The sequence below is a fragment of the Odontesthes bonariensis genome, chromosome 23 (assembly GCF_027942865.1).
Source record: "Odontesthes bonariensis isolate fOdoBon6 chromosome 23, fOdoBon6.hap1, whole genome shotgun sequence".
In the NCBI taxonomy this organism is placed as follows: domain Eukaryota; kingdom Metazoa; phylum Chordata; class Actinopteri; order Atheriniformes; family Atherinopsidae; genus Odontesthes; species Odontesthes bonariensis.
This window is the reverse complement of record NC_134528.1, coordinates 28,188,229-28,213,525: the sequence shown is the minus strand read 5'-3', so window position 1 is coordinate 28,213,525 and position 25,297 is coordinate 28,188,229. Positions and strand designations below refer to the sequence as shown.

Genomic DNA, 25,297 nt, shown 5'->3' with positions numbered 1-25,297 from the left:
ATAACCTCTGACCCCTCTCCAATGTCTAATCTCGCTTCTTTTATCAGAGAGGACTGGACGCCTGGCTGGCTTCCCTAAGCAGCAGCAGGTTAGCTGCTGGCAGGGAGCAAGTGCACTAACCTGCCCAAGACATCCCGCTCACATGTCGCACATTTACAAGAAGGCAGGCGAACATCAAAGAACACACTCAGCTGTAAATCCATCACACAGTGACAAGGTGCCGTTTGACTCTGTACTCAGGAGAATTTCTGACTCATGCCGTCTCCCTCTGGTATTCCCTGTACCATCACATGCCAGCAGTATATTGCATACACCTGTCACTTGGCTGGTGTTACTGAAGAGCACATTGTGAGTGTCAACAGAACTCATCCACGAAGACAGATGAATGGCAAAATGTATATAAGATTGCCTATGGATGCCATGTGTTGGCAGGCAAAGTGTTTGGAGGGTAAACAGAGCTGTACACAGCTGATAAACAGAGAGAGTGTGTACAGAGGAGTAAAAAGTGGCCGTTGGCCCACTGGACTTACCTGATCTAAATTTGCTTCGTATCAGTATGGAGTGCTCAGAGCCCAAAAGAGTCATAATGCTCACAGTACAGTTCCAGTGTTCAAAAGTTGCAAAAACAAGTCACAGGTACTCAAGAAGTAGTACACACTTTGACCCGGCCAGACTTCCGTGGAGCCCAGACTGAGATGAGGCAGAGCTGACCCCGGCTTCCTCATCAACAGCTTTAAAAAAAGGAAAAAAAGTTTGGGAAGATAACAAGACTTGGTTTCTTGTTGTCTGTCTCTCAGTCAGTGTGGGGCCAGCAGCAGCTTTCCGCTCTGTCTGCTGCTGCTTCCCTCTTCTTTGCTCTCTCCTGGAGAAGCTGATGTGGGAGTGTGTGAGTCTGCGGGCCGATGAGGCTTTGGTCCCATCTAGTTGAGAGCTCTGAGCAGGGCCAGGGACAACACACAGAGATATGCCCTACTCAGGGAGGGGCTAGCCGGCAAGGGCTTCCTCCAAGCCCCGCCCGCCGGAGCCCGGAGGCAGAGCAGGGTTTGGCTGATGACTTCTTCCTCCCTTGCCACCAGTGTAAATATATCTGCCTATCAGCCCAGCTGACTGTCATTAGAGGAGAGAGAGGGAGAGTTACTGTGGATGGGGAGAGGAAGATCAAGATAGCGACTCAGAGGCAGATAGTGGGGCAGCAATACAGCCATGAGGAAGAAATGGGAAAGCGGGAATGGCGACCAGTTTCACTTCTTCCCTGTGTGTTTAAGTCCATGTGGAGCGGCAAAAGTTTGGATTAAAGATTTCTGTCACTACAAATAGTAACATGAGATGAGTGTATTATTTAATCTTTACAATTTTAGAGTGAAAAATAAAGAAGGGCCACCATGTAAAAGTTTGGGCAACCCAGAAGATCTGAGCCCCTGGATAAGCTAGTTTCGTTAGGAAAAGAAAAAACACTTTTGGAAAACCTTCTGGAAAATTTAGCAGACTCGGGTGCAACAGTGATCCGTTAGCCTCACTGATCTGAAGGCCAGTCTATAATATATACTGACAAATCGAACAACAAAGGATGTTTGGACACAGAATCCCAGTTCTGTAGATAAAGAGGCTTTTATGGTCCTTTCAGTAGAAGCATGGCAAAATTTCAACCAAAAAAAATCACAACTTCACTGATGATAAGTGAAAGCTGTTCGGGAGGAAAATCCTCTGTTCCGTCTGAACGTCTGTCAGCGTGTCTTTTTACACATCTCCTTCACTGACACACAGCGCTGATCAGCTGCGTTCGCTCAGTTACCCAGCAGCTGAGAGGCACCCCGTTTATGTTGTCAGCCCGTGTTCAACAAAGGATCCCCTCCTCCAGCTTCCACATACCAGCTGGACATTTGTCCGAGTTGAACTAAGCTCTGGGCCCGGGCTCCTCTGAGGACAGCGTTCACCAGCTGAACCTCCTATATGGGGCAGAGCCTCCTAGACGTCTGTCAACATGGGACGTCAGCTGGACCCCCTAAAGATTTACAGTGGTTTATTATTAGGTTTGATTTGAGTGATTTATGGAGTCTGACACCATGGTTGAAAGTAAAAACATTATAAAAAGTGTAAAAATGTTGTAGTATGTGTTGGAATGTCTTGCGTCCTTGTTGTGAAGCAGGTGTGAATGTCCGGGATATCAGTTGTTCCTGAAAGCTACTGTCTCACTAAACCCAGATTAAAGGGTTCAGTGATTACAGTTGAGGATGAAGGGCAGGCTAAACAGTAAAAGACAATAAGTGTCTGAGGACTAGTCAGGCTTCCTGTCCTGACAGTGTAAAAAAAAAATCACATCTTGTTTTCGGATAAACTCTTACTTTCTCTTATCCAAGATTTAAAACAAAAAAAGACAGATATCATTTTTGTAAGATTATTTCAACTGTTTCAGGTTAAGGTAACTAGCCTCTGTTTCTCATGTGAGTTTTTTTTATTGAATTATTTTATCTAATGAAAGAGAAAGCTAGAATACAACAATCACTATTCCTATATAAATGGAAAGCAGTAGCATTGATGTTTGGTGTAAAAGGTCTTGTTCATGGTAACAAACTCCCTTTGTATTATAACCCAAATAAAAACTTTGCTGAACTACTCTTCTTTTGTTTACAAGATAGTTTAATTAATGTTTAAAACTGCGCAAACCTATATTTGAATACTAACAAATGACAGTGTGAAATTAAAGGAGGTAACAAACCTGCAGAGAAATTTCCCTGCTGTTCACATCAACTCTGCAGAGCTTTCTGTTGTTTTTCAGCTTATTGTGGTGCTAAAGAAGGAATTAGTTGAGTAACATAACAAAAGTGCTTGATATTTCAGTGATAAATTCAAGTCACTTTGTTGTGAAAAAACACGTTAATGAATGTTAATTATATAATCAGACCACCCTTTTTGACCTAAGCGGTTACAGGCCTGGTGCTACAGCCACTTCTAAGTTGGTTTTGGTTTTCCACAGCCAGAGAGCCACAACAGAGCCACGTTTCTTTAAATGTCTCCTCCAATATATGTTTGACTTTCTGTTTGATGTTTGAAATCCAAATTCCTGTAGAAGACCATAGTGCAGGGATGCAGTTTATCTTAACAAAAACAACAGATCACAGTTTGTCTTGTTCTCTCAGCAAATGGATTTATTCATATTACCAGTATAGTTTTAATCTGTGTGTTTTAAATGACAGTTAATGATTCTGAGTGCGCTCTGCCATGCTAACCAGTGTCTCCAAATGTTAATCAATGAATGGCGATACAAATGGGATTTATTGGGCCATTTTGATCAGGTTATAAAAATGCCAGTTGATATTAAAACACTTGAGAATGTTAATAACTGTAACTCCAAACTGTGGCTCTGTTTAAAATTTCAGTTGCAAACAGCGATTGCAGCTCTATGTGATGAATTGACCAGCATTTACATACCCAACTGGCAATATAAAACATGAACACGGTGGTCACATTTCAGTTGGTGTGGTTGCTCTCCATAAACCCTCTCTCAGCAACCAGTGTAAGCGGTTCTTTGCTCTGGTCCAGCGAAGAGTTCACTGGAAAAAATCTAAATCTTACCAAGTATATTTTTCTCATTTAGTATCTCATTACACTTGATATAAGACACAATTGCCTAACAAGTTTCATTTCAGCCAGATATAGGGACTTGTTTTAATATGATACATCTTGAATATCTTGTTAAGTGAAAAAGTCTTGAAAACATCTTGTTTTGAGTCATTTCACATGAAACAAGCTTTTTTTTTCATTTGAAGAGGTTTTGAAGCTAATTTCAAGATCACTTTTAACTCAAAAGTCCTAAATATCACATTTTATTTCAAGAAATCTTGACAAGCTGATTTTCACTAGTTCCATTGGCAGATTTTTTTGCTTATTTCAAGCAAAAACGTCTTGTATTTGTTTTTTTTTTCACTTATTTTTGGAGGGGCATTTTTTCCAGTGTTGGTACTAGCATATTACCATTTTTTTCCTGTTTGGAGTCGAAACAGGCTCTACGTTAGGCTCTGCTTCCAAAGCAACACTGCAACCACTTTGACAGAAAAACTCTTAAAATCTTACAAATGGCTTTATATGTTTTGGTCTTGGATAAGATATATCTTTTCAAATCCTGCGTGAATTTTAATTGACATATTTTACTCCATTTTACATGTTTTAGCACACAGATAGATGTAGCTGCATTGGTGCTGAGGTGTCAGTGAGAACTTGTGTGAAACCCACTTTTTGACAAACAGAACCCCTTGTATTTTTGAACTGGTTTCTAATCACCTTCTGCGTTTTTCATAACTTTTACAATCGTATAATCATATCACTGGCAGATTTTTAGGACCATCTCAACAAGATTTTGGCTTTCACTATCATACCACTAATTTTTACAAATAAAGTGCACAGTGGGATTATTTCGGGTCTTTTTTAAAACTGTAGTCACAGTGCTGGTCACTGAGAGCTTTGCCCAGAAACACCTCACTGCTTCTGCCTCGTTGCTATCCATCTTAATCTCTTTACACCATAAACACTGCTCGGGTTTTGTTGCTGAGCAGCTTCTACACACACCAGTGAGATGCGCACACCAAAACATAAAATATTTTAATGTAATAAACGATTGCTGTAAGTCTGTGTGCTGACGTGTGCTGGAGCGTGCTCCAAAAACCGGCACAATACTCAAGTCAAATATTTACATAGAAGCTTCTTGGGCTGCAAATTTGTCCTGGACATTCGCAAGTGTATTTGCCTTGTGTGTGTGCATTTAATGAACACACACTCAAATTACACAGGTGCACATGTACACACACACACACACACACACACACACACACACACACACACACACACACACACACACACACACACACAGACACACACACACAATAGACCAATGTTTTAATTAGCAGGTGAAAGTGCTTAAAGGGAAGGTCTGTCAGAAGGTTTTGACAGTGTACACACAGCATCTCGGACAGATTCCTGAGGAGGTCACCCAGCCCTGGCTTAATCCTCCCCTTTAATTGGGCCCCATGTCAACAGACATGACAAGTCTCATCTGAACTGTCTGGAGCCGCACATGTCTGCGGGTGTCTGTGTCTGTGTTACAATGTGTGTGATAAGACTGCAAAGGGAACTGAAGATCACACTCGTACACCAATTAGACAGCTCCGAGTGCACATTTTGTACATTATGTACAGCAGGCGTGCAGATGAGTGACCAATGATGGTCAGACCCATTGTTATTGGATAGTGATGTGGATACTGAAAAAAAAAAAACTTCTGTGCTGGGATCACTTAAACATCTTTGTCTACAATATGAAAAAAAGTCCACATTCCATAATGCCACAGTGCGTGTTTATTGGCAAACTGTGCAGACGTGTAGATCAAAAAATGACTGTTAGTGTTTTGTGCGATTTCTTGTGTTTTAGATAAAGCAGATGTGAGATGTTGCTAAAATGGCCAAACTGCACAAAATATCGTAAAATTTATGTCCAGACTGGGCAAGGGAATTACAAACAGTTATTATATCCACCCTGTCTGGATTTTTTTTTTTTTTTTAGCAGATCGTCACTTTGCTGTCATTGTTATCACTTCCAGCAAACGATGGATCAGTGGCATGTAGGAACTCTTGTTGCTTAAAGGAAAAGTCACGTAGTCTAAATGTTTTGAATATCTCTGCTCAAATGCCATCCGGGGACTCCAGCTGTCCCTCAGCCATTTGCCTGGGAGACAGTCACAGGAGGAGGCGTACTGGTATGCACTGTCCAGTACAGTATTAGTGGAACATGTGCTGTACACAGTGAAAACTGTATGAAGCAGCAGTTAGATTGGAGCGAATGAGAGGCAATCTTCAAACTTTTATCTCCTTCATCCCTTCAACTCTCTTTTCTGTCCATCCTTCCTGCCTGCGTCCAGCACCAAAGGACGATGGCTATTGAGAATTAAAACTGCCATAGTTCTAAATAAATACTAAAATATAGAAATGGCTCAATAAATGAAATATCTTAATATCTCTAAATTCCAATAAAATAAAATATAATTCATGCTATAACTAATGTCTGTAATGTTTATGAAATCAATATTTCTGCTTTAATCTCTAATTATATTAATTTAACTTTGTACTAATGAGGTAATAATTGAACTTAAATTCAATTCAAATCAGTTTTATTTATATAGCGCCAAATCACAACAAATGACAATTTGGAGCACTTTGAAGATACAATCCAATTCAAGCCAATTACAATCCAATTCATTGTAATACAATTTTAATTCAATAAAATCCAATTCATCACACTCCAAATTAGTCCAATTCATACAGAAAGAGCCAATTCAAAGAAAGAAGTCTCGCTAAGGAAACCAACAGATTTCACCGAAACTTCAGTCTGATCCAATCTCCCATCCTGAGCATGCAGGTTGCCATTGAATTTTAATTTATTCCCCCATTTATTTCCCCAAGTGTATTTAATTTTCTGTTTCGTTTTTACATTCCTGTGTACATTTCAGCTTCACTGAGCAAATAAGAGTGCAGCATTAGGATGATTTCACAACATAGCCACAGAGACTGGAAGCTAACGGCATTAGCGGCCAGCTTAATTAGAGGTCAGAAAAATGTCCCAAAAGCAGATCCTATCTTTCCTCGAGAAATATCAATTCAGTTTCTCTTTTGTACGACTCACAGTTTGTGTTTTAAAGACATGAAAACCTTTTTCTTTGGCACAAGTGCTACACACAACTCAGCAAATGACCCAACTCTACCAAAATTCATCAGTCTCATGATGTTCCTTCAGCTATCTTTCTTGACCAGTAGAGGCAGTGTCAGAGCAAATATAACCAGATATCCAACATTCTTGATTTAAGGGCCTGAAACACAATCTACAATGCAGAAGCTGTCACCTGTTCAACAAAATACAGAACCCCTTTCATTTTCTCCATGTTCATTGTTTAGATTCCTGTAAATTTGGAAGTTCTGCACAGTCTAAGTATGCTGGTGTGCACCATACTGGCACGCAGATGTAAAAGGAAAGTACCTGAACAATAAGGCCTGCAACAGGACCAGTTGTCTATATCAGTTTATTCTCTGCCTTGAGTAGTTTCACACCTAACTTGTTTAGTCTAGACTTTCAAACTTTTCAGGTAAAATTACAAGTGTGAAACGTTCCTTGAACCAAACATCCAAGCCTTCTGGACCAAACAGCCAAAGTTTTGTCCAACAATAACGTAATCTCAGGCCAAATCAAACTGAACCTGGTTTTGCTTTGTTTGTGATGAGAAAAAATATATTAAGGAAGGGTTGGACTTTTGGCCTAATGCCAGGATTTATGACAGACTAACGCCACAACTAGAGAAAGAAAAAATAAGCCATGGAAGCACTTGGAGAAGGGACCAAGTTTATTTCTTCTAAAATAGACTCACACAACAGTTCCACAGGACTACAGTCTTTGCCTCATTGCCTGTCAGCAACAGCACAGTTTTTGTATGAAAAAGACGTTCGTTTGGGCGAATTCAAACTAGCTCAGACTATTGTGCTGGAACTTGATGTTGCTGGCAGTAATGCCATAATATTATGTGAGTTACAACAAAATTAACATTTTTCTCCATTCATTTAAAGTGTGACTGGCCACCTGCCATCACACATATACAGCCTGTCTCAAAACCTAACAATGGTAAGTTTTGAGGGATCATGTCATTGATTGTATGTATCTCATGCAAATTTGATTGGTGCGCCTCCATAAAGTGCAACTGGATCAAATGAATACAATGTGACGAAAACATGAACCCAGGTTCAGACCATTCTGCAGGCTAAAAACACCCTTGGGATGCCTTAGGTTCAAGGATAGGATTAATATCTCCGTCTCCAGAAAGATAATAAATCTGACATGTGTAGTCTGCTGTGTGCTCTGTGTATGGAGTCAAAATGTTGCTCTTAGGCCCAGGGCCCCTTAAGAGGTTTATGTGGCCCACAGAAAGCGGGACGACTTGAGGAGAGAATATAGGTAGTATTGTACTGTAAATGTACAGGAACAAAAGGATGGATCAGACATCTGGCAGGGACGTGCGCGATGGCGCGCCACAGGGATGAGATGACACAAAATAGGAAGAGACAAAGATGATGGAAGATAAGGAGATTGACAGATCGGGTAAAGAGTTTGTTTAACAACAAGAGATGAGGTTGTTGGGTCAGGAGTGCACAGGATATGGGTGGGGTCGAGGAGGGTACTCTGTGTGAATGTGTGTGTCCATGTACATGAATGTGTGTGTGTGTGTTTGTGAAGGGGCAAGCGTAGTGGCCTCTGTGGCCCCAACTGCAGCAGCTGTGTTGTCTCAGTCTAAGTGCTGCTGTGCTGCTCTGTCTCAGAGACCTGCTCCGCTCTAACCACTGTCTGCGTGTTGGTTGGCCCTCAGGTAAACTCTGACTTTCAACTAACTAATCAGTCGCTCCATTGCTAGTTATGGCTGCCTGACAAACTATCTTAGCAGTGGAAGTTTACTATCCACCACAGCATGTTTCAAAGTGTGTTTTCTTGATTTTCCAGCATAAGAATCAACTTGAATATATGTTTTGTAAGCTATCATCTATCATTTTTGCCCCAATGTCATAGAGGGGACATGGGTTGATACAAGGTCAGATGATGGAGTTGGAGTTGGATTAACAGAGAGACTTGATCTTTTTATCAGCACCCAATCAGCCTTATCAGACAACTGAGGGGTTTCCCACGACACAAGCGGGGTGGGTAAAAACAAAAAGACGTCAGAGAAAAGTGGAGATAGCGAAATGCAAACAAAGTGAGTGAAGTATAAAGGATACAAGAGAACAGAGGGCATGGAGAAAGAATGAGATTGGATGAGACAGACACGTAATGTTAGAGTAAAAGAAGAGGTGAAGGAGGGTGGGAAAGAAAAGTTGAGACGTGGACAGAGCCAGACGTGGAGTCAGGTTCAGTGTTTCCTCTCAGTTTCTGCGCTGTGGTTTATAATGAAGAACTTCCAGTGGGAGCGAGCCGAATCCAAACCAGAAGTGACAGAAAGACGAGCCTGAGCCAGCAGCCTCCCCTCCTGTCTCCCCTTACATCCCTCCTTTGTGCTCACTCTTCATCTTTATCTGCTCTCAGGCTCGGTCACCTTCACTCTGCAATCCCTCCTCGGACCTCCGCGGCGTCCCGAGCCACACGTCTGCCGCCGGGCTGGAAATGTCAACATGTTTGAGAGACTTTGACGCTGCAACCAATCTGAATGGAATCTCAAAGCACAACAAGAGCATAAGGGAAATAGGCTGTCTCCACATCATGTAAAAACCTTAAACACCAAGGGGAGATACTGTTTTGTGTTTTCGTGGTTGTTTAGATTTCGGCAATTGACTTTGCCTCCGCTGTAGTCTGGAAGCGCTGGCGGGTGGCCACACAAGCATGGGCAGGGAGGAGGGGTGTATATCTGCGAGGCTTGAGCTCAGAGATGGGCCTGCATCACCACAGCTTAGCTCTAATTCCTGCCTTTTACCAAGGGCTATGCCCTGGCTTTATGTGGTATTCCTGAAACTTCACTATCAGAAATTTAATAACTCAAAGTCTACTTTGTTGTTGTTAATGTGTGCGTCCATGACTAACGGGCCAGATGAAAGGCGAACCATCATTGCTGAGCAAACGTCTTTCATCATGCTTGACTGAGTTATAAAGAGTAACCAATTAATTATAACATTTGTAAGTTTGTAATATAATGTTTTTTTTAGTTGAAATAATTTCTGGGCAAATATACATGGTACAAAAATGCTCCATAACTTGAGGAAATTGACATCTCTAAAATGAAGTGTACACTGGCAGTGCCCTCAAACCAGTGCAAAACATGGAAACACACAACAGAGCCAAACACTAACCTGAAATACGACAGAAAGCAAACACGGGCATTAAAAAGTGATGGGAATGGCTTTGACATACTTGTTGCCATTTTCCCTCATCATCAGCTCTTTCCTGTCTTTTCAACCCCCAACTGGTCAAGCAGATGGCCACCCTGGGTCTGGTTCTGCCAGAGGTTTCTTCCTGTTGAAAGATAGTTTTTTTTCTTTCCACAGTCCCCTTGTGCATGCTCAGGACGGGAGACTGGAATTAAGAGAAGTTTTGCTGAAATCTGTTGGTTTCCTTAGCACTGCAACTTTAAAAAAAAAATTTGGCTTTGTATGATTTGGACAAATTTGGAATTTAATTAATTGAAACTGATTGGATTACAATGAATTGGACTATTCACTTGAATTTGGCTTTATTTTTGAAGTGCCTTGAGATGACATTTGTTGTGAGTTGGTGCTATATACTGAATTTAATTGAAGTGAATTGAATTATGATTATTATTGATTATTGATTTAAGATTTACATCATGTGTCATGGTTTACTTCAACAACTGTACCGAAGCATTTCCATTTTGGGCTCTTAAACATCAAGCCAACAATCGGCTGCAATCAAATGTCTGGGTCAACATGTATGCTTAGCAGAGCGTGTGAACGGAGGAGTGAGGAGCGGAGCATGAAAAATATAGTTGGAGCTTGGAGCGAGTTTTTATCAAATGGGCTCCAATTTCGCTCCGATACCGCTCACACCACGAGTCCAGGGCATGCACAAATCCACCCAGAATTCACCTGAGTCTTCAACAATTAGCAAAACTGTTAGCCTGCACTTCAAAAACTGTTTGTTGTGTCACGCAAAAAACCCGCTACACGTACGCCATGCAGTGTGTCCCTGCATGAATTTCTCCTTCTTTAAAATTTGACAGAGCGTGGAGCGATTTCTCCCGGAGCGGAATAGATTTTTTTGGTGAGCTGGGAGCGGAACTGAGCGAACACCTATGTGAGCGAGGAGCGGAACTTCTTATCATTCAGCTCCGTTCACATGCTCTGATGCTTAGTAGAGTTTGTTGTCTCTCCTTGTTTGTGGTGTCTGTTTGGTGTATATTCAATCGAATTCAATTCAGTTTTATTAATTTTGTGCCAAATCGCAAAAAGTGTCATGTCAATGCACTTCAAAGATACTGAGTGGGGTTACATGGCACTCAAAGGATCAGATAATTGGCTAAATTACAATAAGATTGAGTTATTAAGTGCATGTAGACCCTTAATCTCACAAGAAATTGCATCGAATCGAGTTACTCGCCATCGGATTAAGACCGCAAGATAACTCGGTCGAAAATCAAAATAAACGCGCTTGTCGACGGTGAAGCACGTGATGCATTAGACTTTGCGTTCTGCGCATGCTCGAGATTTTTTTCCCGGGGTCGGGAACCGGAAGTCGGAAGAGACGATATTACTGTTGTAGTTGCCGTCAGAAAGAAAAACATCATGCCGAATGCGCCGTTGTGCATCGCGCTTGTGCAATAAGCAGCTCATCACAGACCAAATGTAGAGGGACGTACCTTCATCTTGCTCTTCATTCGCCATTTTCTTGAATGCCTGAGTTTGGTGTTGAAGGGGTCAACCGGAAGTGGCTCTGTTAGCAATAGTTGAAATGGGTACAGCGCCACCTATCGTATCGGAGTATGACAGGGTTTGTGCCTCTGATCCGATTCATTCACCGCCATTTATCCAAGGATAATTACCCTTGCTCAGCTCATTCTTATTGTAATTTAGCCAATTATCTGATCCTTTCAGTGCCATGTAACCCCACTGAGTATCTAATTCACTGTCATACAATTATAATCAAATCAAATGAATTAAATTCTAAATTAGTCCAGTTCATACAAAGCCTATAGAAAAAAGTTGCCTAGCTAAGGAAACCAACAGATTGTATCAAAACTTCTCTTCAATCCAAACCTGAGCATGCATGAGGCAATGAAAAACAACTCCTTTTTATCGGGAACAAACATCTGGCAGAACCAGATTCAGGAAGGTCAGCCATCTGCCTCAACCAACTGGGGGTAGTCTGCTCTGTTTGCAGAGACATCTGGCTGTGTTTTTTCCAGACTTATTTTTTTATTTGTTTGTTTATTTGTTTACTCAGTGCTCTGTCTCTGTTGCCAAACTGGTGAAGATGAATTAACTAGCATAGGATTTTTTTCCAGTTACAGTTTTTTTTAACTTTCAAGATCATGTAGAAATCAAATAAGCTTGGATTTTCACTATCTTAAACAAAACAAACCTAAAACATTTCATAACGGTTTGAGTGAACGCCAAATTGGATTTTTACACCGTGTCACAAAATCCCAATCTACACTTCTACATCAATGGTATCTTCACACTTATGCAAGTAGCATGCCATGGACACTGATGCACAGCCATACCATCACATATATGCTGGTTTTTGCTCGTTTCTCTGATGACAGCCTGGGTGGTCTTTCTCATCTTTGTCATGTAGAACCACACATATGTATCATTCAAAAAAGCAGCAGAAACATGGACTCATCTGACCACAGAAAATGTGTCCACTGGGTTTCTGTTGATCTCAGATGAGCTGGTGTCCAGAGGACTCAGTGGTGTTGCTGCACTGAGTTGATATATGGCTTCCTCCTTGTGTAATACAGTTTCAGGTTACATTTCTGGGTCCCGTAGAGGACTGTGTTGGGCAAAAAAAATGGTTTTCCCAAAGCACTCTGAGCTCATGTGGATACATTGATCATGGTGGCATGTGCAGTTCTGTCTCGAAGGTCACGACCATCTAAACAGTAGTTTCCGTCCTTGGGCCCTCTGCACTGAGGCTACCTTTACACGGAAACGATCTGAAACCAAAACGCAAAAGTGGCGTTTCGTTTTCACTTTTAAATCTGCGTTTAGACGAGCGTTTTAGGGTGAAACTCTGCGTGCATACGGAAACGCAAAAGTGTGCAAGCTACCTTCTTAACGACAGGGACAGGCACCCGCATGTTTGTTACTTGTCCCTCAATGTGAGGACGGAGTTCCTCACTCAGGGCAAACAGAGACTCCTTCGAGATGCGAACATTTTCATGCCACGCTTGGTCGTCTACCACTCCATTCATGAAGTTATCCCACCACTTTGGTCTGTTCTTTACTACTCTCGCTCATCGGACGGACATGTTGATAGCCTACTGATGTGTTTCCCACGGTTTCCTGGCGCTTTATTATGCGTGTCACGTTATTTCTATGTGACGAGAAACGCAGTTTTGCGTTTTCATCATTTACACGGTGGCGCGACAGTGGAGCGTTTTTAAGAATTCCACTCTGGAGGGCGTTTTCACTTTTTTGCATTTTCATGCCCCCAAAACGCCGTTTCCATCTAAACGATATAGTGCATCCGCAAAAAGGTTTTGCGTTTTTAACCCATTTTCGTTTCCGTGTAAACGGCCCCTGAGATTTCCTCAGACTCCCTGAATCTTTTCAGAACATCATGATTTATGGATGTTCAAAGAGATTTTTATTTTAGAACCTTTTGATGATTTTCTGAAAGTGGTGAGCCACCACCCGTTTGTTGCTTGGAAAAGAATAGACCTTTGGTGGATGCTCCTTTTACACCCAATCCTGACACCCTCAATGCCTCAAACCCACAATGATTGACCCATTGTGTGTTGCTGGCATTAAATTCAAAATTTGTTTATATTTTCTAAAAAGAGTTACTTGTACTTTTGCCTGTGTAATAAAGGTAATAAATTACCGATTTAATTTTCTATCTTCCAAACATTTATGGAAATGGGGATTGTAGAAAGTTTCTTTGAAATGGCAGTGTTCATACAATATATCAATATACAACATAGTTCTTATATCTCTGGAAAATGCATTGTCTTCTTTAACTATTCATGTTCACAGAAATATTTGCTGAGTACTAAAAAAAAAAACCTGGAGATTTAAGCACAATATCCAAACAATCTTAACTTCTATTTAGCTTTGTTACTCATAAAATCTTTGTGGTGCTGCTCAAAATGTAATCTTTCCATAGTTTCACCTAGTCTAAAAATGGCCAATAGTTAGTAACTCTTCTGTAAGCCAGTATAGATAAGAACAACCCAGATCCACATCCCCATCACATCACTTTGAATCAGAGTGTGGTGAGAGGACCCACCACAGTATCATTACAGAACCTGTAGAATCTGAAAGAAAAGATTGACCAGAGCAAATATTTAGCTTTCTGGATTTTCTAAACCTGTCTAGCACTTCCTAAATGGCCTGACTGAAATGGCCTGTCAGCCAGCACATTCTTTCTCTCATTGAGGACCGGCTGGAGCCATGTATTTGTTGGTATGACCCCACCCCTACTGCTCAGTCCTCCTCTCAACCCTACCAGCCCTCCTCCACCAATGATGCTTATTTGACAGAATATAACATGCTGGCCCAGACACTGATAACCCGTCAGATTTCTATCCTTCAATAAAAAACCAAAACAACATTCTGACGTACATAGTGCAGTTCAGCTGCTGTGTGATCTGATCTGGGAACAGCTTTTGAGGTGGCTGACAGATAGAGAGCAGACACAGGGGTTGCCATGGGCCACAGACTGATCCATGGGTACAGAGCTGGTATCTGCTGGGCTGGACTTCACTTGACTCCTCAGGGCTGAAGACTTATTTTTAGGTCGACATCTTTGTGTGTGTGTGTTTGTTTATCTGTCTATGCACATATGTCATGCGTGTGTGCATGTTCACTCAGAGGGGAGTATGCCTTATCAGCACCACAGAGCATTCATCAGGGGTGACATTTTCTACCATTCTGCATTCAAACCAAACACATGGCTGCACGTGCTATCTCCTCTCTGTGGGATGTTGAGAGGCCTGACTTATGGGACTTGTCAGTAAGAAATTATGCTATCGTCACATTGACCCATTGATTCGGTACGTTGCCATTTTTTATTATTTTTGCTGCGATAGGTAATTCTGTCAGACAAACCTTTCTTTCTTCCTTGCCTGATTCCAAAAGCTGAATCAACAAAGGGGCACCAACAGCTACGTGGTAATGCTTGCTTTTACCACCCCAGGGACCCTCACTGGGTCATGATCAAATGTTGTTCTAGGGTTCTGAAAGGGGCTACATGTGTGTTTTTGTTGTCTTTGTCCTATCTCTGTGGTCTCTGGCGTGTGTGTGTATGTATGTGTTAACTCCATCACACCTCTCCAGGCTTGGTGCATTTGGAAGCCCTCGTGATTGATTGAGTAATAGGATAAAGTGAAGCTGATGCTGTTGAATTGGCTAACGGGGCGGGACCAGAGTTTGTGAACAACTTGGTCCAGCTTTCCAGTTTACTTTTGGTGTTCCTCGCTATAAACTATGGGTGTATGATGCAGTCAGAGTAAGAATGGGCTGGTAAAACAGAGAAGGAATAACTCCTGATTATAACATGTAGGTTGGATGCCAACAAAAAACCCTGACAACAACTGAGACAGACTAATATGAGGCCTCAGAAGTATGTTTGCTTTGGTATTAAACTGATGCTTCTTTCTTTATGAGGTATCAGTAACTCTTTCAACTGGGAAGGTTGCATTTGGACAGCTATGAAAAACCTGAAGCTATCCATTGATTCATCGGTGTCAGAGAAAACAGGGAAAGCACCAGATGAACTTGGCTCTGGCAGTAAACTTTACGAGATACAAAAATTATTGTTTGAGCCTACACACACAACTGATTGTTATTGCATTATAACAGACAGATTCTGGACACAAAAATCTCCTGAAGCCTGTCATTATCACACCGTGTTCGGTCATAGTGTCCACAGAGTTTGTACAGACTGCCGTCTATGGATTTGCTCTGTTGAAATGACAGCAGTTACAAATTATTAGAAATGTCACACAGACTTGTTTATTATTCTTTTATATACACACACACTCTGGTAATTAATTAAATTACAAGGCTCAGTCGTGTAAAGTAAATGAATTAGGCTTTTAGAATTTGGTTTTGCTCAAAAGCATCAGGTGTAGATATAGTTTCACATAATGTTTTACTAAATGGTTATCAAATAGCTCAACAGCCCAAAATGCTGGGCTCAATACAGTTGTAATTACCTTCTTCCTGTACTTAGCGGTGCAAGTCAAGTACTAAATCATCATAACCATGAAGAAAACATAAAGGTCTTGCAGTTGCAGGGTGCAGATCTTTGGAATACCAGTGCAACACACACTTGTTACCAAAATTAGATCTGACTCAGAGTGTGAACTTGGTGGGTGAGACAGATTGTGTGTCACAATGACCAGAGGTGTCACTTTCTGTCTCCCACAGATGCATTTCCACGGTGAAGTATGATGTCATTGGCTGCTTTTCCACTGAGTTGCGGATCAGCGCCATGATCACAGCCTGAACGACTCACAGGCTTCACAAGAGCCAGGAGGACGACAGGGACACGAGTAGGAGGAAGGGGGAGTAAATGGCAGGAAAAAGGATGAGTCCATGGTATCCTCCACAGAGAGATGATTCCACAGCCTGTGAGGCTGCCAGTTACTCCTCTTTAAGTGTCGGATATCATGTCTGACTTTTAGAAAACTATACCGATGTTGTGTGTTTAGTAAGTGTTCAACATCACTACGAGAAGTGATCGATACAGTGATAGTGTGGACAGAGTTCAGAAAGGAAAAGTTGTGGATATTTCCTTGATTTAATCCATGTGAGATGATAAATTTGATTTAATTTTGAGATCCCATTGGAAATCAGTTGTAGTTAAATCAGAGGAAATGATCATAATAAATCCATCCATCTATCCATTTTCTATAACACTTGATTCAACTGGGATAGCTGGAGCCTATCCCAGCTGTCATTGGGCGAGAGGCAGGGTACACCCTGGACATGTAGCAAGTCCATCACAGATAATAAATCTCTGGACAAAATATTTTTCAAGTTCCATCTTTCCATTAAAGTCCCAATTGTCCAAGTAGATCATCTCAAAGTCTGTATAATATGTTATAAATGAAGTATATATCAGGCTTCCAGCAGACCGTTGCTTACGTAAAACAGGAAACAAAAATGAGTTAAGGTAGCAGAGCTCTGATTTTCATTCAAGAAAAACTAGCAGGAAACACTGTTTTCTGTGTCTTTCTCACAAATACAAAATTTGCTAAATAAAGAACACAGGACTCCAATCAGCAAAGGTCCTGCATTAGGAAGGTCATCTGTTTTTGAACAAATGCTGTTTTCTATTATGCCATACAACGCAGTTCTACCTCAGTCAAGATTCCAGATGAACAGAACTGATACTACATGATGATGTAAACACACTGCAGACCACTGAAATATGTGCCAGGACGAAGGAGCAAAGTCTCTACCTGCAGCTGTTTCAGATTCACACCTTTGCAAGATCAGACAGTGGAAACCTTTCTCAGTTTGGTTGCAAACAAAAGACAATTACTATGATGATCTGTAAAAAATTCAGCCTTGGTACAACCACCTGTAGTAGAAAACCAAATTTATACTACCATTGCAGAGCCATTCTGTACTATGTTATGGAAAAAATGTACAAGGGGAGTGTCTTTAAACAACTTCTAAGCGGGGAAGAAAAGGCCAAACAGTCTGGATGGGCAGCAACATCCCAGCATTTCATAGTCAATGATAAGAAGTCCCATTGACAACAGCAGGATAATGACACCAAACTCCAAGGAGTGCCGATGATTGTAGGGGGAAAGAAACTGACTGAACTGAATGAGTGTTTTAAGGCTGTAAAAGCTTCACAGTTAAAGTAAATTTAAAATGCTTTATTTTATTCTATTTTCTGTTTCACAATACCTGCTCAAACAGAGGGACAGCAGACAAGAGTCACATCCAACGAGCAGCCTGATAACAACACTTCAGGTGACAGCTGCCTGCACAGCCTCTGTTAGGTGGGAACAGACACCGACTTCCCACTCAGATGCACACACTACAGTTTACACACATACGCACACTGTCATACACACAGATCCCCGTGAGTTGTGCTCTGTATTTGCTTGTGATGGGAGACACCTTACTGCTGTGCTGACAAGGAGGACTTTCCCTCTCTGCGTACTTTACACAGGCATGTAAACTATCTACTCAACTCTCCATCAGCCTGATTGACAGCTGGGAAATGTTTGGGCTTCTCGACATGTCCGAGGGTGCAATTTGTCAGATAAACAGCTTCTCAGAAACCAGACAGCAACCGGCTTGTCGGGTGAAGAGGCCGAATGCAGCAAATTGGACAAAGTGAAAGCAACAGCCAGGTCACTGGTGTTATCTGTGTATCTTGTTCACTAATCAGGCCATTAGTGAGTCTGATAATAAGAGCCTTGCTTTATTTCACTCTTGGTGAGTGTTTTTTGCTTTTTCAATTGCAAAGAAGAATCCAGCGAAAATACATTTTGAAATGATACTGTGTGGCAAGTTAACTAGGCTGTAAAAGCTTCACAGTTAACCTACAGGGAAAGAAGGACATCCTGTTTGTGCAAAGACAAGTATTCTGCTTGGAAGAAAGGAACAGACTGAGTGCTAACGTGGGAGCATTTTGTGAGTCCGTCCTTGCATTGTGTTGAGATTTGGCTGCATAATGACTGAGAACGTGCTGCCTGGTGACTCTTATCATTCCTGTCTCTTGGAGTCAAGAACACTCATGGCCTGCAGGGATGGCTGCCTAAAATTCTCTGGAGAGGCCTGCTGTTGGCTCAGAGTCTACAGGTCGGAGGTCACACCAGTCAGTGACCACGTTCTGTGAAGACAGGAGCTGGGATGGCAGAGGGTTTAGAAGAGCTACTGTGTTTCAGTCAAAAAGAGAAACAGTGACTACATGAGTAATTATTAGGGGAAGTGAACAGTGGTAAAGACATTAGAGATGTTTTTAAAAAGCCATCCAACTTATACTTGGAGGTTATTTGTTAGGGAGTTTGCATAGTTACTGGCCGGAAGAACTAAAACAGAGAGATTTCTTGCCTTCCTTTGCTTAGGTTTAGAAAAATCAAGGTTGGAATTAAAGAAGAGAACATTCTTCATCAATGTTTAAAAACAGCATACCGTTAAAAATAGAATTGACTACAAGGCAGCATTAAAAAAACAGTGAGTGAGAACCATGGATTCAGGTCCGTGTTTGAAATGATGACAAAGAAAAGAAAAGCAGACATGGATGGTGAATGTGAGAACAAAGGCATCACTACATTAAATCTTTGGCTGACCTTGAATTTCCTTCGGGATCAATAAAGTATCTATCTATCTATCTATCTATCTATCTATCTATCTCTCAAGGGACCAAACATACAAAGATGTTAAGCTAAAGATGAATTTTCACAATTTTTTTAAATTTTCTACAGTTATTGTGATATAATTATCATTGTAAACTGCTTTGGTTAGAACAATCATGTAGTAGACCCTGATATTGTGAGCTCTTGGTCATATACAGAAGGACGACTCAATCAATGTCCCTCAATTAACTGTACATCCAATACTAACACTAAGTTTTAATACTGTGGGCTTTTAAAAGCTTCATATTGCTACTTCTAACAGCTCTTAAACCCCATCTTCTGAACAGTTTCTTACAACTTTTCTAATATCAACTTCACGAGAAGCTCTCAATTCATATGAACCAGTAGGCTAGATGAGTTAGTAACACTTTTTTCTACTCTTATACACATCGACATAAAGTAGGTGATAGCTTCCGTCTCCTACTCTGGTAGGACTTCAGAGTGCAATTTTGGCTCATGTCTAAATAATGTGACAATATCGAAATACTTGGAGCTTTAAATCTGGATATTCATAATTCTGAATATGACCTATTCGGGTTAATGTTATCGAATAATGCCGTTTACATGCCAGTGTTTTATTCCGAGTAAGGTCTTAACAGAGTTAGTGTACAATTAAGCATGTAAAATGAGCAAGTATGAGTCACATTAATGGGTATGGTTGAACATGTTGGGACATGATTTTCTTCTCGGCATTCATAGCGCTCTGGACTGGCTACTCAACACAAAACTCTAATCGGCTTGAATTGGATTGTAACTGAAGTGCCCTGAGATGACATGTGTAGTGATTTGGTGCTATGTAAGTAAAAATGAATTGAATTAAAAATAGTTCTGTGAAAAATTCCCCTTTTGACAGAACCTTGAGGCATGGACATTTATGATACTTTTTTAACTCGTTGAAACTGATGATGCAGCATCCATGACCACCTAATGTACAACTGGACAGGTGGCAGCTTTGAGTTAGATGGAGAGAGATTTGGCTACAGGTATATTCGGTCAATTAAGTGCCTGCTCACTTTTTAGTTCCACAGCAATCCTTGGCGCCATCAGTGTATCAACAGACACTCTAATCAGAAATGATTTCGGGAGAGAAAAGAGGTGTATCTCTAGCAAAGTCAAGGACAACATTCAAAGATAAGAAGCATGCTTGAAATCTGTGTTGAAAGAAAAGGTGTCTTCTATTTAACCGAAACATATTTCCATAAAAAAAAAAAAAGTTACTTTATTTTCCCATGTTTACAGATTATAGATATGTACTAATTTCAGAGTAATTCCTCTCATCAGTTGCAAAGTCTCCTTTAGCCCCATCTTTCTGGGCCTTAATTTTCACAGTAAAGCCAACTTTTACAATGGTTAGTATCATTCATCAGCCGTCTCCATCAAACCAAAGCACACAGATCAACAGCCGGATACTTGCTCTTGTTCCTCTTTATTTTAGGTGTACTGAAAATGAAACACAATTTACATAAATAGAGGATGAAAAAACTAGACCACCATTCTTAGTGTTAATTGAAGAACAACTGTAAAGAACCCATGCTTTACTTATAGGTGCGATCTTGATATTAAAGTTGGTATGCTGTTGTATGTGCTAAAGCTAATCTTCTCAACTTCTAGTAAGTCAACTAAAACAATTACAATGATGACCCTCTGTGCTGATTTAAACTTGGTTTGTTGGATAAGCAGACTTTATAGAAGCAACATTTGGTGGATTCTCAACTCTTTTATGGAGAACATCAAGAATGAGGTAAAGGACAGAGCTTTCCACAGTGATTCATATAGATCCCAACACTTCACTGCATTTTAATGTAAATCATACTGATTTAAACCAGCACAGGGCTGGAGCCTGTCCCAGCTCTGAGATGTGTTGGACAGATCAACATTCCATCAAAGGGCCACAGCGAGACAAACAAGACAAACAACCATACACTCTTTACTATGCTCAATTCAGGATCACCAATTAAACTAATATGCATGTTTTTGAACGATGGGAGAACGCTGTAGTACCCGGAGAGAACCTTCAAATGCACAGGAAGAACATGCAAACTTTACATAGAGAGGGCCCACCTGAGATTCAAACCGTGAACCTTCTTGCAGTGAAACCATGCTAACTACCGCAGCACTGAACAATACCATTAGGAATTCAGTTGCATTAAATCACAGCATATGAGAGTAGAGATATGACAGATACCAACACTGCTTGGCATTAGGTAGAATGCAAACACTTCGAGTTATTATATATACAGTACATATAGATACATATCTATCTATATATATATATATATATATTATAATAGCAGATGTTTATAGAAAATACCAAAATATACAGTTATGCCCCATTCGGTCTGAAAATAAAAAGGTTTAAATTTGGCACTTATATCGGTTTCTTCTGGTTCGTTTTACAGACGTACGCAATTAAAGTTTTAAATCTCGTGCATTTTAATAAAAAGTAACCAGTTGATGATGAGTCTTTTTACTCTTTACAAAAGTTCTGATTTATACTTATTAAGGCAAACATATCTATGAACCAATTGTTTGATTGCTGGAAGAATAAATAGGATAAATGACTAATTGGTCATTGTAGTTGAATTGAACTATATCATCGAAGTGCCTTGAGATGACATTTGTTGTTATTAGTCACGATGGCTTTGTTCTCTGAGACAAGATCCTATTTCCAGGTCTAAATTACATTTCATTGCTTATTTTATTCACAAAGCAAGTTGGCTAATAAGGATTATGCCATCTGTGATAAGTTTTTTTTAAATTTGTCTAGATTCACATAAAAACAGTAATATAATAGAAAGCTGATGTTTGACAGAACTGCTTTGGTCATGCTTTATTTCTAACACCTGCTTAGGATTTGGCCCCAACAGAGGTCTGAAATTTAAAAAGAACAACACCTTAAAAACACAATTTCATAAGCTCTTTCAAGATCCCAGAGTAGAAAAACTCTGAGCCCACATACTGAGAGGGAAGCAGTAAAGAAAATTACAGTCTAATTTATGGAAAATGAACTCTTTATATGGAAGTTCTGTGCTGTCCATCAACACAGCATATATGTCCTCAGTAGGCCTGTCAGTCCAGTGAGCCAGTTCATTTAGAGGAATCTTTTAGATCTCGTAGATGTTTTCATTCTGATTTGACTCATTGTTGTGGTGTTCATTGTGTTCTCCAAGAATGCGGCCCAGTGTGTGTTTCTATCATCTGCAGCACAGCCCTAATCACAACCAGGTGCCTCCCATTCAAATTAACATATGGTTCTAACTTTCCCCCTATTTTGACAAATGCATACCTGGGTTGCTGACTAGTAAAACCATAAAATGAATTCTTCTTTTTTATTATTCACAACACACGAGGATGGTGGAGAGGGGGGGCAAGGTGGAGAAAAGCTGAGAATGATTTCACCTTGCATGCAATCCTCCTCTGCTGGTACCATGCACCTTGATACATGACTGCGATCACAATTATTAGAAGCAGGACCTATTGTACTTGGCTGATCCAGATTCTCTTTGTTCAAGTGTTCATTATTTGGGTTATCGGCGCATTTGTGAAAGGTAATAATGCAGGAGCAGAAAGGCTTTCATGTGATTTTCATGATCTGCGACTGCAGTTCAACAGTTGAGTTCCTCTGTTAAAGAAAAACAAAATCTGCAGTCTGCATTTTTGCACCTTAAATATAACTGAGGGGTGATAAGTTTCCATGCCAACATAGAAATGCAATGTGACAGCCATAGTACAGATGGAATGTTCCCTTTCATCCAACTTTCTTGCTCAAGATCAAATTGTGTAATTAAGTTACAAGACTATATTTATGACTGTAAGACTTTAGTTTTTAATGCAGAATTCCAAGTCAACTCAATAAAAAACTTAAGTCTGCTGTCAAATCACAAGTAAGGAGACTTAAATCCAGTATAAAAAAAGTCCTGTGTATAACGCCAGGAAAAGACAGTTTAGATGTTTAGTCCCAAGTTAAGATAGTTAAAGGGAGAGTTCAGTTTTTATTTATTTTTTAGATGTCCCCTGTTTGGCCTGTAGTGCAGTTTAATTGGTTCAATTCTGTATGTAGATACATGAGACAAGATAAGATTCAGGGACGTAACGATTCAGTTTGATTAGATGCAGTTTGATTAGATTAGATTCAATTCGGCCTGATACAGTTTTAACATTTCTTCAAGATAGATATTCCTTTTGTTTTATAAAAAAGAACAAGTCATCTTTCTAGAATTGTGGCAGGATAATAAAATAAACTGAAAAGCGACCAGGGAATCACAAGTATTTTCTATAATAAGCCCCTTTCACACTGCCGAATAACCCGCGTTTAATCCGCGAATTTAGCGTGTCTGCTGTTGCGTTCACGCTGCCGACCCGGGCTGCCGCGTCAACTCGACTCGCCTTTCGACCCGCGTCGGACCCTAGTCTTTTTGCCGAGCCGAGTTTGGTGTGAACGCAATCGACACGGGTCGGACGTGGGCGTGGCGTGACGTGAGGAGTTTAAAAGACAGAATGGACAGCTGATTCAGAACAACAGCGACAGGTGAGGACAAGTTTTACTCTGTTTTAGCCTACATCAAGTTGGAGACATTTTTTAATATGGCCAACTGGGGAGACAAGGAGGTCCGCAAGCTCCTCAGCCTCCGAGCAGAGGACGTTATTTTCCGCCACATTTCGGGGACGGTGAAAGATGGACCTCTGCTGGAAGGGCTGGCGAGAAAGATGGGAGAGCGCGGTTTCCCACGCAGCAAGACGCACCGTAAAGTAACATCTCCATGAACTGCATATACAATTGCATAAACGATATCTCAAGGTGTTCCGCCATCGTTTGTTTGAAAAATTTGATGCAGACAGGTGTATTTCACCCTACCTCCGACGCATGGCTTGTGCCTACGTCATTGTACACGCCCAGCATTTTATGTGTTTCGTGTGACGCTCTGCCACTAGGCCACGCCCCCTGAACTCGGCTTCAGGCAACACGGGTCACCCTGACACGCCAAGCGTTCACATTGCTCGACGCGGGTCGAAGGTGCAATTTGGACCCGCTAAGGTAGCGGGTCGCAGTGTGAAAGGGGCTATAGTTTATGTAACCAGTTAGAAATTATGAAAAAAAGTAATTTTGTAAAAAAATTAACAATCTAACAAAATCAATCTAACAAAAATTCTATAACATTTACAATTAACATGCTTAAAGGTTGAGAGAAAGTGATTAATGATTCCATCATAGTAATTTGCTCCAATTAGAATTGGCTAAAAGTAAAAGATTGGGTTGAGGTTGGCATATTTTTGGAATATTTGGAAGACCAGAAAAGTATCAATAGTGCCATTCACTGAATGAATGGTACTCATTTATATACATAACCTCTTATTGCAGTATAATATTTACATGAGCAGCACAGGATATGAAACACTGATTAAAAAGTCTTTATCTGTACTTTAATTCACAGGATGTGGAATCAAAGCAATTCAGTTCACAAGCTTAAAAAGGTATTTTAAAGACTCATTACATATCCCATGGATAAAAGATTAAGATTGCTCTCCAACCGATTAGACTTCCATACTTTGTAGAGTTAGTTTCCGTGAGACCTTTGTATTACTGTTGATATGATTTGGTCAATTCAAGTCTGAAGTTTACGTGGATAATTACCAAGTAATGATATTTGAGTCCATCCTTTACGCCAAAGAAAAAGATTAGAAAGAGAGGGACATTCAGCCCTTCAATGGTCTGTCATCCAGTGTCAGCAGGGAGAGCTTCCAGCAGCCCATGACCCAACGTGAAGTAGGTATAGAAAATGGATCGATGAGTAAAAGTCCAAATTGGCTTGAGTGTTACAAATTCAGTGAGCAGGGTTTAGCCTTTTCACGACTGCAGATACACTTTTTTTGCTCATGCCAAGAAGAAAACTAGGCCAAGAGGTTTTTTTTAAACATCAAAATCTAAAACTTGTGTCAGTTTTAAAGTTTGCCAATGAAAGCAATAGAAGATGACAAACAGTCTTGGGAAGTGCTGAAGATGGTGGAGCAACGTGTAAAAAATTATATAATGAATTAAGATGTCTCTTTTATTCATATTTATGTCAGGGTGTCAGACAGCGTTATTAGAGGGTTTGAAGAGGAAAGGGTTGTGAAAACGTTTAAAACTCTTCCCTGAAGTCAAATAGGTCCCATATGTATAGGCCAACCCCCTCACATAAATTTAGTACATGTGATCAATATCTGGGAATGATCCTGAGCTGCCT

The 25,297-nt window shown here is 40.6% G+C and overlaps 1 protein-coding gene across 10 annotated transcripts in view; it reads right to left on the bottom strand.

Moving 5' to 3' along the window:
• The window catches only part of myocd (myocardin), a 182,075-nt gene that overhangs the window by 30,555 nt on the left and 126,223 nt on the right, over window positions 1-25,297 (bottom strand). For 3 of the 10 annotated variants that reach the window (XM_075457394.1, XM_075457399.1, XM_075457400.1), the window contains exon 1: window positions 531-1,038. The exons of the other annotated variants lie outside the window; for them this stretch is intronic. In XM_075457394.1, the coding sequence (XP_075313509.1) occupies window positions 531-585 (55 nt within the window). In that variant the 5' untranslated portion in view covers window positions 586-1,038. Of the gene's footprint in view, window positions 1-530; window positions 1,039-25,297 lie in introns of those variants that run through there. 10 annotated transcript variants of the gene reach the window in all.